General features: G+C 43.9%; 3 protein-coding genes and 1 non-coding gene across 4 annotated transcripts; 3 read left to right on the forward strand and 1 right to left on the reverse strand.

Annotated features, from left to right (window-relative positions):
* Window positions 1–49: 49 nt before the first annotated feature.
* BDB00DRAFT_928036 (uncharacterized protein) lies at window positions 50–2,181 on the forward strand (the record flags this gene model as incomplete). Its single annotated transcript, XM_053128911.1, has 7 exons — window positions 50–290; window positions 372–530; window positions 596–727; window positions 809–886; window positions 957–1,508; window positions 1,585–1,688; window positions 1,759–2,181. 7 exons carry the CDS (start codon window positions 50–52, stop codon window positions 1,837–1,839), a joined length of 1,347 nt encoding a protein of 448 aa, XP_052980852.1. The 3' UTR covers window positions 1,840–2,181.
* A 6,757-nt stretch (window positions 2,182–8,938) lies between these two features.
* Window positions 8,939–9,020, forward strand: BDB00DRAFT_t44. The gene has a single exon. It is a non-coding gene; the product is annotated as a tRNA-Tyr (tRNA).
* A 3,470-nt stretch (window positions 9,021–12,490) lies between these two features.
* BDB00DRAFT_817419 (sulfate adenylyltransferase) lies at window positions 12,491–14,726 on the reverse strand. The gene is made up of 3 exons (XM_053123064.1): window positions 14,498–14,726; window positions 14,054–14,385; window positions 12,491–13,972 (listed from the first exon to the last, which is right to left on the reverse strand). Exons 1-3 carry the CDS (start codon window positions 14,692–14,694, stop codon window positions 12,777–12,779), a joined length of 1,725 nt encoding a protein of 574 aa, XP_052980853.1. The 5' UTR covers window positions 14,695–14,726; the 3' UTR covers window positions 12,491–12,776.
* A 62-nt stretch (window positions 14,727–14,788) lies between these two features.
* BDB00DRAFT_295560 (uncharacterized protein) lies at window positions 14,789–16,241 on the forward strand. Its single transcript, XM_053116826.1, has 3 exons — window positions 14,789–14,934; window positions 15,078–15,681; window positions 15,809–16,241. The coding sequence occupies exons 2-3, from the start codon at window positions 15,098–15,100 to the stop codon at window positions 16,197–16,199; spliced, it is 975 nt and encodes a 324-aa protein (XP_052980854.1). The 5' UTR covers window positions 14,789–14,934; window positions 15,078–15,097; the 3' UTR covers window positions 16,200–16,241.
* The last annotated feature ends 196 nt before the right edge of the window (window positions 16,242–16,437 follow it).

Consider the following 16,437-nt stretch of genomic DNA (forward strand, 5'->3'; position numbering starts at 1 on the left):
AAACTTTTTTCTTTTTCTTCTTTCTAATACACATACAACACTTCACGAAATGGAATCTCAGCGAGAAGCAGGCTGCTGCTCGAGCGAGGATGAACGAAAAGAGGCTTTGAACGACCTGATCGGATTATTCGACCTCTCCACCGACAAGCTCAAAGCCATCGCAAGCTATCTGCGCCAAGAAATGGATCGCGGTCTAAAGCAAGACAAAACAAACGTACCAATGCTTCCATCTTGGATCACACGGCACCCCACCGGCCAGGAAGTGGGCGAATACATTGGGCTTGAATTGAGTGGCAAGTGTATATCAGTATTTTGATTCTTACCAAGGTATCACGTGGGATAGTTGTCGCTAAAGAAAACGAATCATGCAGGATCCTCTGTGAGAATTTATCTTGTAACACTACACGGCAAAGGACGAATTACGACACGCCAACAAAAGTATCCTGTTCACCAGCACCTTAAAAAGGGCTCCATCAACGCACTGATCGACTATCTTGCCGTCTCCGTCGACTCCTTCTTGTCATTTGTCGGTAAACCCGATAACCATGACGAACCCATAGCGCTCGGCTTTGTCATCTCGTTCCCGTTAACAAAGCATCAATTATACAATGGACCAAGGATTTCCAGGTGACCAATGCCGATGATAAGAACATTGTCGACCTGTTGCAAACAGGATTGCGTCGTCGCCACATTCCAGTGATCGTAGAAGCGACATGCAACAGTGCAGGTCTGTATTTCATCATCATTACGTCTTTCCACCCCTCCTTGCCTTAGCACTAACTTTAAATATGGTCTAAACATAAAATAGTTGGTTGTCTTTTGGCGCATAGCTACCGTAGCTTGGATACGCTACTCGCATGCACCGTCAGCACCGGCACCAATGCAGGTAAGGTCAAATACATACACACATGAACGTGAAGATCACTAAATCACTATATACTACTTTACAAATCTAGCCTATTGGGAAAAGATGGCACGTGTCCAAAAATGCTTGGATCCAAGCAAACCACTTCCAAGCGACAGCGGCGACGACGTACCAGAGATGATCATCAACACCGAATGGGGCTCCTTTGGAGACTTGAATCCAGAATATCTACCGCGCACCATGTACGATAATTGTGTGAACCGAGAATCTGTCAATCCAGGTGTTCATATCTTTGAGAAATTGGTGTCCGGCTTGTATCTCGGCGAAATTGCGCGCAACATCCTTCTAGATTTCGCAGACCGGCGGGTCTTGTTCGACGGCCAATACAGCGACGATCTTAACAAGCCTTACAGCTTTGAAGCTTCTTATATGAGCGCCATCGAATCCGACGATACTCCCGAACTGGACGATACCAAACACATCATGGAATCCATTATGGATGTTCCCTCTACGACTTTGGATGATCGGCGCGTGATAAAACAGATCTGTGAACTTGTCGGTCAACGCGCTGCACGTTTGGTTGCTGCCGCTATCAGTGCTGTGATTCAGAAACGAGATGCCCTTGATTGTGGCTTGACCATCAGTAGGTTTCTCCTTGGGTCTAGCTCATCATTATCGTTTAATTGTCTTATTGACTTTTGTTTTTGTAAAAAAATAAGGCGTCGAAGGTACGATTTATGAGCACTATCCCAACTTTCCTAATCGTGTTAGCGAGGCTTTACGAGATTTTTACGGGCCCAACGTCGACCGTATCAATATCGGCGTAAGTAACACCGTTGGCTTTTCTTTTTTTGTACTCTAAAGAGAAATAAGGCTGATACATCGTTTTACAGATTACTCGAGATGGAAACGGTATAGGTGGTGCACTTGCAGCAATGTTGGCTAGGATTAAGCGTCAAGAAAAATACAAGTAATAACTACATCGTGTACTTAATCATAGCTTATATTCAACAAAATATATTTTTGTGTAATCCTCTATCATGGTTCTGCGCACTATCTATTGTCATAATTAACACTTGCTGGGTTACAGGGCGCCAACATCGATCATGTTTATCTCGTTTGCACACTATCAACGCGACAATTATCTCAATGAGCATATCATTAAAATATACAATTGATTATCAGTACTTTGGGTGCTATTATGGATTGAGACATTAATTCAGACCTATATTGCAAGATAAATAAACAGCATATGAGTGCATTCATGAAGATAGACATCATTACTTTGGCCTATTGCAGTTGTTAGTTCAAACGGGTATGGTTTGACGGGTAACCGATAACGCTCCAAGACTTTTGTAACTGATACTCGCCGATCAGGATTCTTCAGCAGCCAGTAAAAAGTAAATTGGCCCGGCGATAATGATAAACGCGGTGATTGACAACATGGACCACTTTGCTATTCAAAAAGAATTGGAATCACAGTATCGTAGACAATGTAAGTTTGTTTCGCTGGTATTCATCAACAAGGATAGTTTGGTATCTTCTCGGTAGCATTGCTGGGAGATAGATATCAATATGGCATCTTTGAAAATAAAATTAAGCTCGTAAGCTTTTAATAAAGAAGAGGAGTCCGATCTGCCCAACATCAATTGATTGTCTATAGAAAGAAGCGAGGTTGGATCGGTACTTCACTATTGAATGCTTATTGTCTGTTTTCTATATAAATTGAGCTCATTGTGCATTGAAAAGTAGTCTATCATAGGAAGTCGTCAAAGTTTGATATTCAGCTACCTCCATTTTAGAATGCAATGCGAAAAGAAGTGTAGAAAAAGATGATGTGGTGATATCATTTAGAAGGTATAAGGGAATAGGCGATCAAAAACTATAGAAGAACCCATAAAAAACAGCATTTCATGTGTTTTGGCCTTGCTCACCCGAGATCCTTGAGTTATCAGGACCTAACATGATTCTAATGGATGAAGGGGTGCGGACGCGTGACAAGGCTTCTATGTAGAGTAGACCATGGGTGAAAGGAGGTTCAGACAAGTAGAGGCCAATAGTGCTGAAAGTCTGACCCTGTGCCTTATTGATGGTCATTGCAAATGCCAGGCGAACAGGGGGAGCGTGTTTGTGATGGTTTAGTGTTATTCCGGGGGATTATGATGATGTTGCCCGCATGAGGCACAGTAGCTATTTTAGCTTCAAGTACATATCGTTAGAAAGAGCGTACAATCAGCCGTGTTTCATTGCAGAGACTACCTTGGGTGTGCAAGTTCAGCAAAAGCATGACTGGGCAACCGACTTTGAGTTTTAGCGAGTGTTGTGGGAGGTCGGATGGATATATTGCATTGAGAAGCTCTGGTGGATATGTTATTTGATCTTCCGGATCATCCACTGTATCAGCGCTCTAGAATTCGTGTACAGTGCCTGGGAAATGGTCGAGTATCAAATCATTGATTGCTGTAACGTCGACATTCTTTGGAGCCAAGATAGAGCGACTGATGAGGTAATCACGATCCACGCGTGGTGCGTTGAGGTTGTCGTAAATGTCTTCTATGAGCTCGTACGTGTTGTAAAGCGGCATGAGCATTCGATCTGGGAGCCGGACTCTGTCATCAGCAGTTGGCACCAGCAGCTCAGCATCATCACCAATGCGAAGTTTATAGTGTGCAAACTCGCGAAGCTCGTTTGCGTCATTGGTGTTTGCAGCTTGTTGGACGCGCATGTTGATTCTAAGGTGTTAGATGGACATTGGGACAAAAGAGGAGCGATTTAAACACTGCTGTACGATTTGCGAGCGCAACGCATTTAAAATCACAGGAAAGGCAGGCCTATTATTGTGTTTGATCCAGATACTTCACAGTGAGTACTACCGCTCAGTAGTAAAAGGATGCTAAGTAGAAGAGAGGATACAATGTTGAATACCTGGTGAAAGTCACCACCAAGGTCCATGATTTTTCCACCGAATGGAGCATCAGCAAGCGCGGGATCGTCATGTCTCATGAGATCTTGGATACTCCTGTTTACAGTCCCGATAACATTTTTACTGATCATGGATGCTTCATCCCAGATGATCGATCTTGCTAAACGTATAAGCTGCGCGGTATCGGAGCATGGGGTAAAGCTACACACTGTCATTTCGTTATATTCTGAAACTATTTTGAACGTTGAGTGTGCAGTTCGTCCACCATCGAGTAATAAAGCGGCAGTACCACTTGTAGCTACAGCAAGCGCAATATCTCAGTCACGACGAACATGTTGAAGAAGTGCATAGAAAAGATATATCTTGCTAGTACCACCAGGGCCATTCACAAAATGCACCTTGGCTGATTTGCCGCTTGGCGTAAAGATGCATTGACTGCATCAAAAACAGATTGCTGATGCTCGTTCAAGTCTTGTTGAGAAGCACGCATCAATGCAAGTTGTTCGATATATCGACGGTGCTCACGAATTTTTAACAAAGGCTCGTTGTTGGCATTATCGTTTGGGTTGGCTGGAAGCACAAACCCACCATATTTAAGAAGCGATCTTGATAATCCAGAAAGTACCGATTCAGAATCCAAAAGGCCTTGATCATAAATGGCATCTGTGATGAGTAAATTTGGGTCGTTTAGATCTATGCGGGCAGTACGCAGAAAGTCTTCAACCATGCTATCGCGGTGACGAAGCCATAAATTATGCCGGCCCTTGGGTTGACAGAAAGCCACAATGACTGCGAATAGCTGGCGAAGAGCATGAGGGCGTTGGTACGTTTGAGCTTGTTCAAGGAATTGATGCCATTCTTCTTGTCCGTCAACAGGCCACGTCTTCATGCTGCTGCCTGAAAAAATGGCATCATTTCACCGTCTACTGTTCGCAAAAACTCAAAGCTGGTAGCACCGGAAACATGATATAGCAAAAGTCGAAGATGAAATTTCTCAACTTCGCGGGGGGAAACAGCATAGACACGACTGATTGTAGCACCGAAACCTCATTCACGTATTTTCCAGCGACGTGTGCATTGAACTAGTACAAACTACTCTGAGAAGTTGGAGTAAAGAAGGTTAGCGGCAATGGTGTCGTCTGGGTTCTCTTGGTTGTACTGATACCATGTTGTCAAAGTTATTTCACGGCACGGCCTTCGATCACGTTCCCAGGAGCATCATCCTCATCAAATTGAACAGTTTGTTCATCTTCTAAGTGGATGGCCAAAAGCTGATGCACTGAGTACTCTTTGTGAAGAGGAAGAGATCACAACTGCCAGCAGCCGTCGGAAGCAAAGACATAATGTGCATCAAGGTAGTTGCAAATCTTATCAGTTATCTGTCTATCGTTATTCGTAGCGGTGGTGGTAGTGGTGTTTTTAGCTCGGCGCTGCACTAATACAGCTGACGCGCGCACATGGCCCTTGTAAACGTATTTATAAACATATTGATCGATTGAATGGAAGAGCAATTTCAACGTCGATGTGTGCGTCGTCTTTAACACAAAAATATAAATTGTGCAGCACTATAAATCGATCATCGAGGCTTATACCGTTTTTGTTCTGCGGTAGGCAGGATATTCATCTTCATTCCATTCTGTTTCGTCAGACACGCTTTAGGGTGTCACTTTGTGCATCTGCCGTCAACCATACATGGTGATCTGGAGTTTAGTAAGCCACATGGGCCATGTATCATGTGCCGTTCGACAGCAGCTCTTGCTGGGTGGTTGCTATCTAGAAGTTGAGGCGAAACAATGGCATCGTAGCGTGCCGGTGTCACTGGCTTGTCGTCACCGGCAAGTAACAGAAAAATATGTGCATGTGGAAGGCCGCGCTTTGGAACTCGACGGTGTGCACATTCGTGATAACTGTCCCAGGAAGATATCTCTTGTGAGGACGACCATGAGCTGTATAAGCTTTAGCCCGAAAACACGTGCAGACAGGACAATCTCAAGCGGTCTGACCAGGTAAAAGGGATTATTGGATTTCTGGCCAGCGTGAATTGCACGTAAATGTTACAAAAATACCAAGCTCTCTAGCCAAAACGACGCACAATGCTCATAGCATATTGGTAGATTTGCTGCATGTGGTCTGGTGACTGGTGAGCCAATAAAGGATGATGGCAATATGACGCGGCGTCCGACACTGGCCATGTCATTGTCTCCAACATTCATTGCATTGACGATGTTATGGTATAGGTTAGAACGCAATCTGTTTTGGCTGCGCCGAATGAAGCTCAGATTGTTCATTTTCATCTTTGCCAAAGCGATATAGATAGATCGTGATGGTCAGCATCATCATCTTGCCGCCTCTGGAATATTATCTATGGCAGAAGCAATCGGAGCTGAAGTTGACATTGAGTGGTCAGATGTGTGATCAGCTCACTCGTCTTCATCATCCTGTTGCTTCTGTTGCTGTTATTGCTGTTGAACCTGCTGCTGCTAAATCTGGTGCTGTTGCTGACGTTGCTGATGAACTGCGAATATTCCCCTTTTTGCGAGGCTGCTATTTTTGTTAGTGCGCGGTACTAGTGCCGCTGTTGTTGTGTCCTGTTGGGTGATGGTATCTTACTCATTCACCCTTTGTCTTTCATGAGACACTATACACACGTAGAGACACAGTAGCTGTGTGTACTACCGGTTGTGGCTCAATTCCTCCAATATAATATGATATCATTGCTTCACAGTTCGTCACTGCTCACAGCACTGTTTTTCATAACGTACTATGCCTTGCCACTCGTTACACTGCTCATTCATAACGTACTACTATGAAATTTATGTTGCCATTTTCAATTGACCCGTCGATTAAGTTTACACAATTCGAGCATGGTGCATTTCTGTTATTCGCTTCCTCCCTTGCCTTCTATCAGACATAAAATGCACGCGCATGTGCAGCCATACAAAATACGGGTTGTAGTATTTTTTTCTACACTTAAAAAACGATATCTTACTCTAAACACAAAACACTATCCATCCTTTTAATTTTGAAATGCAGTTTGATTCTTTAGTAGTGGAATGCTACAGCTCTTTGGAAGTAGTTTATATATTGCTTTTTTTTAGCTTACTATTTGTACCAAGCATTGAAGTCTTCTTTCTTTCCAAATAGCGTTCATATTTATTATTATATTCAGCTACATTTTGACTATAATCGAAGATACAGATTTTTTTTCTCTTTCATATGATATATATGATTCGATTCTTCGATTCTACCGATTCTTACTAAGACGATTCGATTTGATTCCTCACTTGGACGATACCGATTCGATTCCCTCAGGAGGGTAACCCTTAGTATTATGTTTTTAGTGAAATTATAAATATATAAAAAACTATAAATAATATCATTTTAAATAAATTATAAATAATTATATTATTTTATTTATTAAGTAAAAAAACAAATTCTCAAACCTTATAAAATTCTCAACCACTAGAATTAATTTCAACCATTATGTTTGAAAAAACACTCTAAGTGGCGCAACGGTAGTGAGCAAATCCCTCCTTTAGGCAAGGAATACTTGGATGCAGCCTAACTTGACAGAATAATAAAATATTATAAATTTACAGTTTACTGTAAAATTTATAGATATTGTTTATTTTCCTCAAAGAATCAGTAGGAATCGTCTCGTGCGGAACCCTAGTTATAATAATATGAGTGCGTTAGTGCTGTAGGGGGAGGAGGCTCAAAATATAATATAATTTCTATCTAGTGAAAAAGATTACTAAAGAAAATAAAAGACAAGAGTGAGTCGGATACAAAGTGTGATAAGTGTGATAAGTGTGTGTGTGTGTGTGGTGTGAATAGTCGGCAAGATGTGCTACGCTATTGTTGTTGTGTTGTTGTTGTTGCCTCAGGCTGTGATGGCAAGCTGAGGGCTTCTCGCCATCAGGGTGACAAAGACAGTCAACTTCACGTAGGAAATAGATCAGCGCGGGCCAAGCTGATCGCCATTTGCCTATATGAAGGCTAGCTTCGGAACATGGTAGTGAATTCAAGATGTGGTCGACGATATGCTGATCCAGAGGAAGAGCAGGGATCGGACCAAAAGCATCTTTGAGCGCAGTGAGTTGCTCTTGGATAAATGGACAGGAAGCAAAATGGTCGCGCTTAACCTGTGTCTCTCTACACCTACAGGATGGCTCAGGAAAGGGAGGCAGCCAGAACGTGCGCCACTTTACTAGTCGATGTCGATCTTGGCTATGTGCTGGCAAATAGAGAATCGGATCTACTATCTGAGATGACCAGAGCACCTGGACCGTTTTCTTGGTTTCCTGGCGGACAACCAATTCCTCGTCTCTTTTTTCTCGGATTGCGCAGCCTACTGGATTTTCCTCGTTTCTTTCGTTTTTCAACCTTTTGTACAATTAGTACAGCGGGTTCCACGTTGTCAGCGATAACCATTGCTTGTCAGGGTGTGTGTGTCGCAAATGTGTCAGCTCAACACACCGTAACATTGCTGTGGTTGGCAGTTCTTGAAGACGGGCTGCAAACTTGAGCTGCAACATATGAATACGAATACACATCGACGGCAGGTCAGCCAACCATAGGCACGATTGTTGGCATTTGTCGCGTTGCTTTACGGTTAAGCGCCAACTTGATACAGCTTTTTTGTGCTGTCTCGATTTTCTCGATTTCCGCAGCATTGACACCGGCTATGGCCAGGCCATATTCGAGCACTGGTCTTGCAAAAGTGCGGTACGAGCGTAGAGCTGCCCAGATACCAAGCGCATATTGGTGAATACCGAGACTTTGTAGGGTAGCTATAGCACCTGTGGCTAGTTGCGTCCTTTGTGACACCAGGAATGTTCTATCTAGGCCCTCCTGGTTGAAAGGTACGCCTAGGTATTTAAAGTTGGCGACAAATGAAATGGGGGTGTTGTAGAGCTTGTATGCTAGGCTGGCGGTTCTCGGTGTTCTAGCACAGTAAGCTCGTCAGTAATGTCGTCGTATGTTGTTCGTGGTGGTGGTGGGCCGATTACCGCGCATTTGGCAGGATGCCATCGATACCCCAGATCTTGTGAATGTTGTTGCTCAGTAACTCGAAGAAAGCAAACCATATCGTCAGCTGCGGCAATGATAGCAACATCATTAGCATACAATAGCGAGGACACAACGATCCGATCTTAGCTCAGTTGGTAGAGCGGGAGACTGTAGTGTATTGTAATCTCTAGGTCACCTGTTCGAATCAGGTAGATCGGATAATCTATATCAGCTTCATATATGATGCGTTTTTTATTGTGAATTTTCTCCTTTTTTTTGTAACCGTTTACAGTATGTCAAACGCTTTTGGCCGAAGTAGCGTAGCCAGGGGACAAAAGAAGACGTGTCGAGTCGCTTTTTGGCGGGTGGATCCGTATCCAATGAGAAAGGATAAGAACAAAGGGTAATCAGAGGATAGAGGGTTGTTAAAAGATACTTTTTATAGCTTGTGATAGCGTGGCTATTTATAATCTTTAGCTAATAAAGTGCCTCGGCGCTTGCCATATGATACAACCATATAATACGATACAATTACGATGCTGTCGAATCACGCCTTCTACTCGTTGCTTGTGTGTTCGTTTATATGTTGTCAACGTATTTTAGCGCAGCGGAATTCTGTTGTAATTGTTTGCTGCCTGGCAAAAGTGTTGCGCCGCCAAAACGGGATAATTAAAGGCCGGTCATTTTTACTACGACAGAGGGATAATTAAGAGTAAATATGTAGTAAAGATGATTATTGTCTTTACTATGATTTTTAATCTTCTTCTATATATCATCTTGGGGTTGCAATCTGACCCATGGTTCAAAATCGACCTGCGGGTCAAGGACAGGTCAACAGGTTGCATTGATGCTTTTCTGACCCACCCCTTGACCCGACCCGTTAACCCGTTGTGACCCGTGTATATGAATAATATGTATGAGGTACTGGTATTTAAGTAGTCAATTATCTTCTTGAGTAGCATCATTATATTAAAGATGTTGTTGTAAATATATCTGCTATAGAACTATAACATACTAGAATACCGTCATGTTCTTTTTATTGTGAGATCATATTTTATACTCAAGTGAATAAGATAAGTAAGCTGTAAGCAATATAAGGAGAAAAGAAGTAGCAATAGTACAATGAGAACGGACAATAGAGGCTTAGAGAGTGGCAGTAAGAGACAAGATTTGATAAAAGACGAAAAAGGAATTGAGAAAAGAATAAACAATTGCAGAAAAAAGAAATAAGAAGAAAGAAGTGAAAAGAAACGAAAAAGGGAAAAGGATTAGGGGTCTGTGGGGAAGTCGATTTTCAACCACACTACTTTAACCATTATGTTTTCTTTAATGCATATGAGCCCAAGTAATTTTTTTCTGATGGCACAACACCCTTTACCTTTGAGAATGATCGCACACAAAGTAGATGTTGCTAGCACTGCTAGGAATGTGCATGCCATCATAATTGAGAGCTGTGTAATAAGTTTTGCACTTCCAGTACTCAAGTGCAGGTTGAATGACACTTCCTTCATCACCACATCGAAATCAGTCTTAACCCGTCAACCCGAGTTTTGACCTGTCGGGTTGAATGGGTCGGGTCGGCTTAGTGTTTTCTTGACCCACCACGAGTCTACGGGTCAGAACCTTGACTCGACCCGTCCCGTCACATTGCGACCCCTAATATCATCTAAAGTATTTATACCTTTTGATCAACTTATATAACTTGGAAAATAAAAGACTAATCAAATATCTACTGATAATATGATCGTTAATGTAAATATATTAGCTATTATCTTGTAAGATATTAAAAATAAATGAAGATTAAATATTCAATTTTCTTGGTAGAGTTCTTGGCGTCGTATCAAGGACTTTTCCTCATTTATTAGAGGAAAACTGCCCTAGTGGATTAATAGTAAGTAATAATCAATCAAAAGACTTACATCATCTCGATCATTTAGTTCAGCATCATGCATCGTTGTCAATTTCGTATGCAAAGATGGCAGCAAAGCACGTCGTTGTGAAACCGGAAAAGGTGACAACACCATCAGCAAAGTTGATGCAGCGCGCACCACGATTGTTCATACGGCAAGTGAGAAAACTGGCTATGTTTGATGTACCTTCCTTCTCCCTGTTGTGTTACCCATCATGAGGTCCATCAGTCGCTGAAATTGTTGCAAAGTGACCAAGAGCGCGTGACTGGTGTCCACTTCCTGGCGCTTGAAGTAGTGGGTTCATTGATCCATGCAGCGTACGAATCCGAGTTGCACGAAAAGATGAAGCAGCAAGAATCGATTCCATTGGATGCCTTCAATCCAATTGCCGCATCCACGATTGGTAATCCATCTGTTATTGCCGAAACAACCAAAAACGAACGCGCCACACTCGCCAGAGAGCTCTACTAAAAGTGGATGTTAGCACTGTGTGTTTGCATGCCGAAAAAGCATATCGTTGTTGCCATCATGCGCCATTTTACTTCCCTGCTGCCCGATGATCAGCACCACATCAACACCACGCCGAACTTGAGTACTGGAAGAAATTCCAGGAAAACATCCAAGGCCAGCATCTCGTCATCATCATGGTCAATCTGTTACCACAGTAAATGATGCACGCAACTTAATCTCGTCCAAGGGCGATGACAATAACAATGAAACGGAGACTATGGAGCAAGATTAATAATAAGCCAAGTACGCATTGGTTTATTGAACGCGACCGGTGTCAACTGCTCGCCTGATGGAAATTATTAATATTTGCATCCAAAATAATATTGACATGATCATCCTCACCGAAACATTCTTGATCCGTAGGCGATTCCATACTGACTGTCTTCAGTATCACATCTACGCAGCACAATGCCGCACACCATGGTCCAAGAACGACTGGCTCGTCTTGCCAGACTGAAATCAATGCTTCATCAGAAACGTCTAGTAGGCAGTGTTAATTGTGCCGTCACTTTAAAAAGAGAATGTCATCAATTTCCAAGAAGCCCGGATTACAATGTTTTATGGCTATAAAATGTCAGGAAAATGGGAAAGCAACCGGACGCAATGTTGCCTACCAATTTCTAAGGTTCATGGAGTATTTGCTTCGACATTGGTACCTGAGGACCGCATATACTAGAGGCTCTAACTTGTAACTGCTTTTTTGTACTAAGATGCTTCCTAGCTTTCCATGATTCTCATGTTAAGTGAATTTCTTATTTTGCGGTGATACGTTATTTCGCTTTCTTTAATATAGAAATTGTAAGCAAACTAGAAGGGTTAACAATGGGTTTCTTTTATTATGTAAATATCACATAGTCAGATTGCGTTAATGGGATATTATCGTAAGCATATGTTCTCATACATTGCTATATTTTAGCCAGCCGTATAATAGTTAACTTTGTTTTTTCGATCAGTGTAGGGATGTGCTGCCGCTATCTATATTTTATACGGCCCCCAAGAAAGTGAAGATCTATTTCGTCTGTGTTAATTAATCTAGAAGCAGTGGTTGCTTCGCAAGTAAAATTTTAACGGCGACATAGCGATCTCTCATAGTGCGCTAAGACATAAGCAGAAAGCACTGGTTGTTTGTCTCATCTGCTTGAAGAAATGTCAACACGGAAGGAATCTCAGCCGTTCTATTATTATCCAGAGTCTCGTGGATACTGATGAACTTTATATTTTTAAAATGGAAAAAATATGCCGTTAATTTGTGACACAGACCTTTCAAATTGCTGTCAGCAGCTACACAACTACCGGATTCAACAGAAAGTAACGGCAGCTGTAAACTACTTGAAAAATATTATAGTAAAGTCTACCACTTATCCAAGTGGTAGTTGTTGTATTTTTAGGTGTATATAAAAAAGCAAAGAAGATATTACAGAATTTTGAGAATAGGAGAGAATTCATGATGAAAGAGTATGAAGACAAAATATATATCGAAGGCACAAATGTATACATGAGTTTATAAGGACGAAGGGAGGAGGTGATGGGAATGGGAGTATAAGATATTTTACATCTATGCAGAGCCAACATAGCCGTCCTTTTCCAAGAGCAAGACGATCTCATGGACAGCCTGGGAAATCGACTGTTCGCTGAGGTTGACGGAAAGGTCAGCATCCGTAGGGACCTCATAAGGGTCATCGATACCAGTGAAATCCTTGATTTCACCCTTGCGTGCACGCTCATAGACACCGTCATGATCCCGCTTCTCACAGTCTTCCAAAGGCGTCGAGACGTGAACAAGGTAGAAACCACCATACTTTTCAATGGCCTGACGAGCATTCTTGCGAGCCTCGTCGTAAGGAGCAATGGGTGCAACAATAGCAGCAGCACCAGCGCGGGTCAATTCTCCGGCAACGAAAGCTTGGCGACCAATGTTCAAATCACGGTCACGCTTGGAGAAGCCAAGCTCGGAGGAAAGTTCGGCGCGGACGTTCTCGCTCATCAACAATGAGACAGAGCGGGAGCCTTCCTGGTTCAAAGAGACTTGCAAGGCACGGGCCAAAGCGTTCTTACCAGAGGCGTGCAAGCCAGTGAGGAAGACCGTGAAACCTTGTTGTGCGCGAGGAGGATGCGACTGGCGAAGGACCTTGACGACTTCGGGGTATGAGAACCATTCAGGAATGGGCAAACCAGTGCGCAAGCGGCGACGGAGCTCGGTACCGCTGATGTTCAAAGTCTTGACACCTTCAGGGACTTCGTTGGCGGGCATGTACTCGTCAGAATCAGGGCAGTAGGCGACCATCTGGAAAGGTACAATTTCAATACCAATCTCGCTCTTAAACTGTTCTACCAAATCCTGGGCATCATAGGGGCCGTAGAAGTCAACGCCCTGCGAGTTCTTGCCGGGACCAGCGTGGTCACGACCGACAATGAAGTGGGTGACACCGTGGTTCTTACGGATGAGAGCGTGCCACACGGCTTCGCGGGGACCACCCATACGCATAGCCAAAGGCAACAAGCTGAGTTCGGCCATGCCGTTGGGGTACTTGGGCATCAATGCCTTGTAGACACGAACGCGGGTGTAGTGGTCGATATCTCCAGGCTTGGTCAAACCAACGACAGGGTGGATCAACAAGTGAGCCTTGCGGGCACGGGCGGCGCGGACGGTTAATTCACGATGGGCACGATGCATAGGGTTACGGGTTTGGAAAGCAACAACGCGAGTCCATTGGAGCTTCTTGAAGTGAGCACGCAATTCGCTGGGGGTGACTGCAATAAAGGTAGACGTAAGTATCGATCGCCTACGCACACACATTTGTACATTCTGCATATAAACAAATAGAAACTTACATCGGTTGGCAACATAATCGTAATGGGCGGGAGCCTGAACGGCTTGGAGGGAACCACCGACGTAGAAGTCGCCGGCAATATTGTGAAGGTAGTGGACAGCTGGATGAGCCTGATCATCGGCACCATAGACACCAGCGGCTTCCTTTGATTTGTCGGGGCGGTAGACATCTTGGACGGTCAAGATGGCCAATGGCTGGTAGTCACGGGAGTCCAAAAGGACGATACGGTTGTTAGGCTGGATCTTGGAAGCTTCGATCTTTTCCTGATCAACGTCAAGAGTGATCGGCATGGGCCACAAAGTGCCGGAGGCAAGACGCATATCTGCGACAACACTATATACGTGTGGACAATGTACGTCTATTTGTCAGTTCTCATCTCACCCATCATGAAAGAGCCCTCCGATTCCCGTTGTCGTGTCCTTTTCCTCCTTTCCTTCCAGCTTACCCTTCATAATCCTTCTGGTTCAAGAAGCCTTCGAGAGGAGAGAAACCGCCGTTGAGGATAAGCTCAAGATCGCAGAGCTGGCGGTCAGTCAAAACCAGCGAGGGAAGGGTCTCCGCCTCAGCAAGAAGGGCAGATTGCTTGTCAGCGTCGCGAAGGTAGAGGTCTTTGAGGACGCCGCCGTGAGGAGTGTTGGCCATTGTGTTTGCGGGAGTATGAGGAGAAAAAAGAGAAAGAGTCAATAAACAAACAAAAAATTAACTCTCCGGATGATGTTTTATATATCGAAGCTTGTCGCTGCTGAAGTGATCTATTGCGCCATCGTCCTTGCGGCCAATGGTATCCTCGGAAATGACTCCGAATATCTCTTGTAGCGCTTGCGCGATCTGCCCGAACCGTGAGGCCAGTTCGACCTTCGGAAGTGGAAAATCTACCTGCCGGTAAGAACAATGTGAGCGTCGCAACAACAGTTGCAATGCCAACCAACCTATGCGTATTACCCCTTCTTGTATCGCTCCCACATAGAAAGTATCAAATCCACTCATGTTAAAGCTGGCGCTGCTGTGCAAATAATGTAAAACAGCAAAGACTGTATCGAGATCGATGATTCCATCTTGCATAACCTTGTCGAACAGTCACAGCTGTAGTGCACATGTCGCAAGAGCACCTGCAGATAACGTCAACTCTCTTTTATCTGGCTTTCACTTTTCCTTGGAATCTTTAAACGCCATGGATCAGCAACTCATGTCGACCGGCGTACCACTCCTGATTCTTGGACTTGGCTGGACAGGAACGTTTTTGAATGAATTACTGTCTCAACTCCACATTACATATGTTGCGACGACGCGTCACCAAACCACCGATACTGTTCAATGGGAGCTCCCACAAGACGACAGCTGTACACACGTAGACGTCAGCGCCTTGCCACAAGCAAAAACAGTCTTAGTTACGTTTCCTGTTCGCAGCTCAGCATGCATGAGCAGCTTAATGGATGCTTACGAGTCCAAGCACGGTCAAACACAGTGGATTTTACTCTCGTCAACACGGCCATTTAGTGGCAATCCCAGCGATCGTCACGGACCGATAGATCCATCCAAGGATACTTCAGGACGGATGGAAGGTGAAGCTGTTATTTTGGAGCGTGGTGGCACAGTGCTTCACTTGGCCGGGCTATGGGGTGCTCAGCGGTAAAACCAAGACGCCTGACTGTGTTCAGGCGAGCACTTCTTTTTCTGTTGTTTTCAATCATGTCCATATCTTTCAGCAGCTGGAGAAAGTTCTTATAGCTTTTGCATACCGTATTTTCTATTCTAGGCAACCACGCAATTGGGTGCCTCGTTTTGCCACGCAACAAGCAATCCGAGGCAAATTGCTGGCGCGGCAACTTCATTTGATTCACGGTAACGATGTTGCCAGGGCAATTGTAGCCGCCCACAAACATTTCCAAAAGGGCCAACGGTGGATCGTGACAGATGGCGGTTGTTATGACTGGATCCAATTGTTTCTTGCTTGGGGAAGCGAAGAGCAAATTGAGATGGCTCGTGACCTTGCCAAAAATGACGACGCTTGTCGCCAGGCGTTAGGAAGCGGATCACTCGAGGAAATTGTTGCTCGAGGGGGTGTCAGGCCTCGGCTTGATTCGCGTGATTTCTGGAATACTTTCCAACTAGAGCCTACCGAGTTCCTTCATATATGTAAAAGCTAGACTGTGTTTCTGCTGCTCTAAAAATAAACCTTAATATTCGGGTCTGGATATACTTAATTAGAGGTGTCATATACAGTACTAACAGTGATGACGATGACGATGACGGTGCAGGGTTTTCTGCCTTAAAAAAAATGTCTCGGCCCCGCCCTGAAATGAGAAGAGGAGGTGTTTGAATGCCCGACTGTCCTCATTGCGTCACTGGCATTTTTTATACGGTTTAGACGTGCAAAACAACTGC

This window comes from Zychaea mexicana, assembly GCF_025766255.1.
Source record: "Zychaea mexicana strain RSA 1403 chromosome Unknown BDB00scaffold_26, whole genome shotgun sequence".
Classification (NCBI taxonomy): Eukaryota; Fungi; Mucoromycota; class Mucoromycetes; order Mucorales; family Lichtheimiaceae; genus Zychaea; species Zychaea mexicana.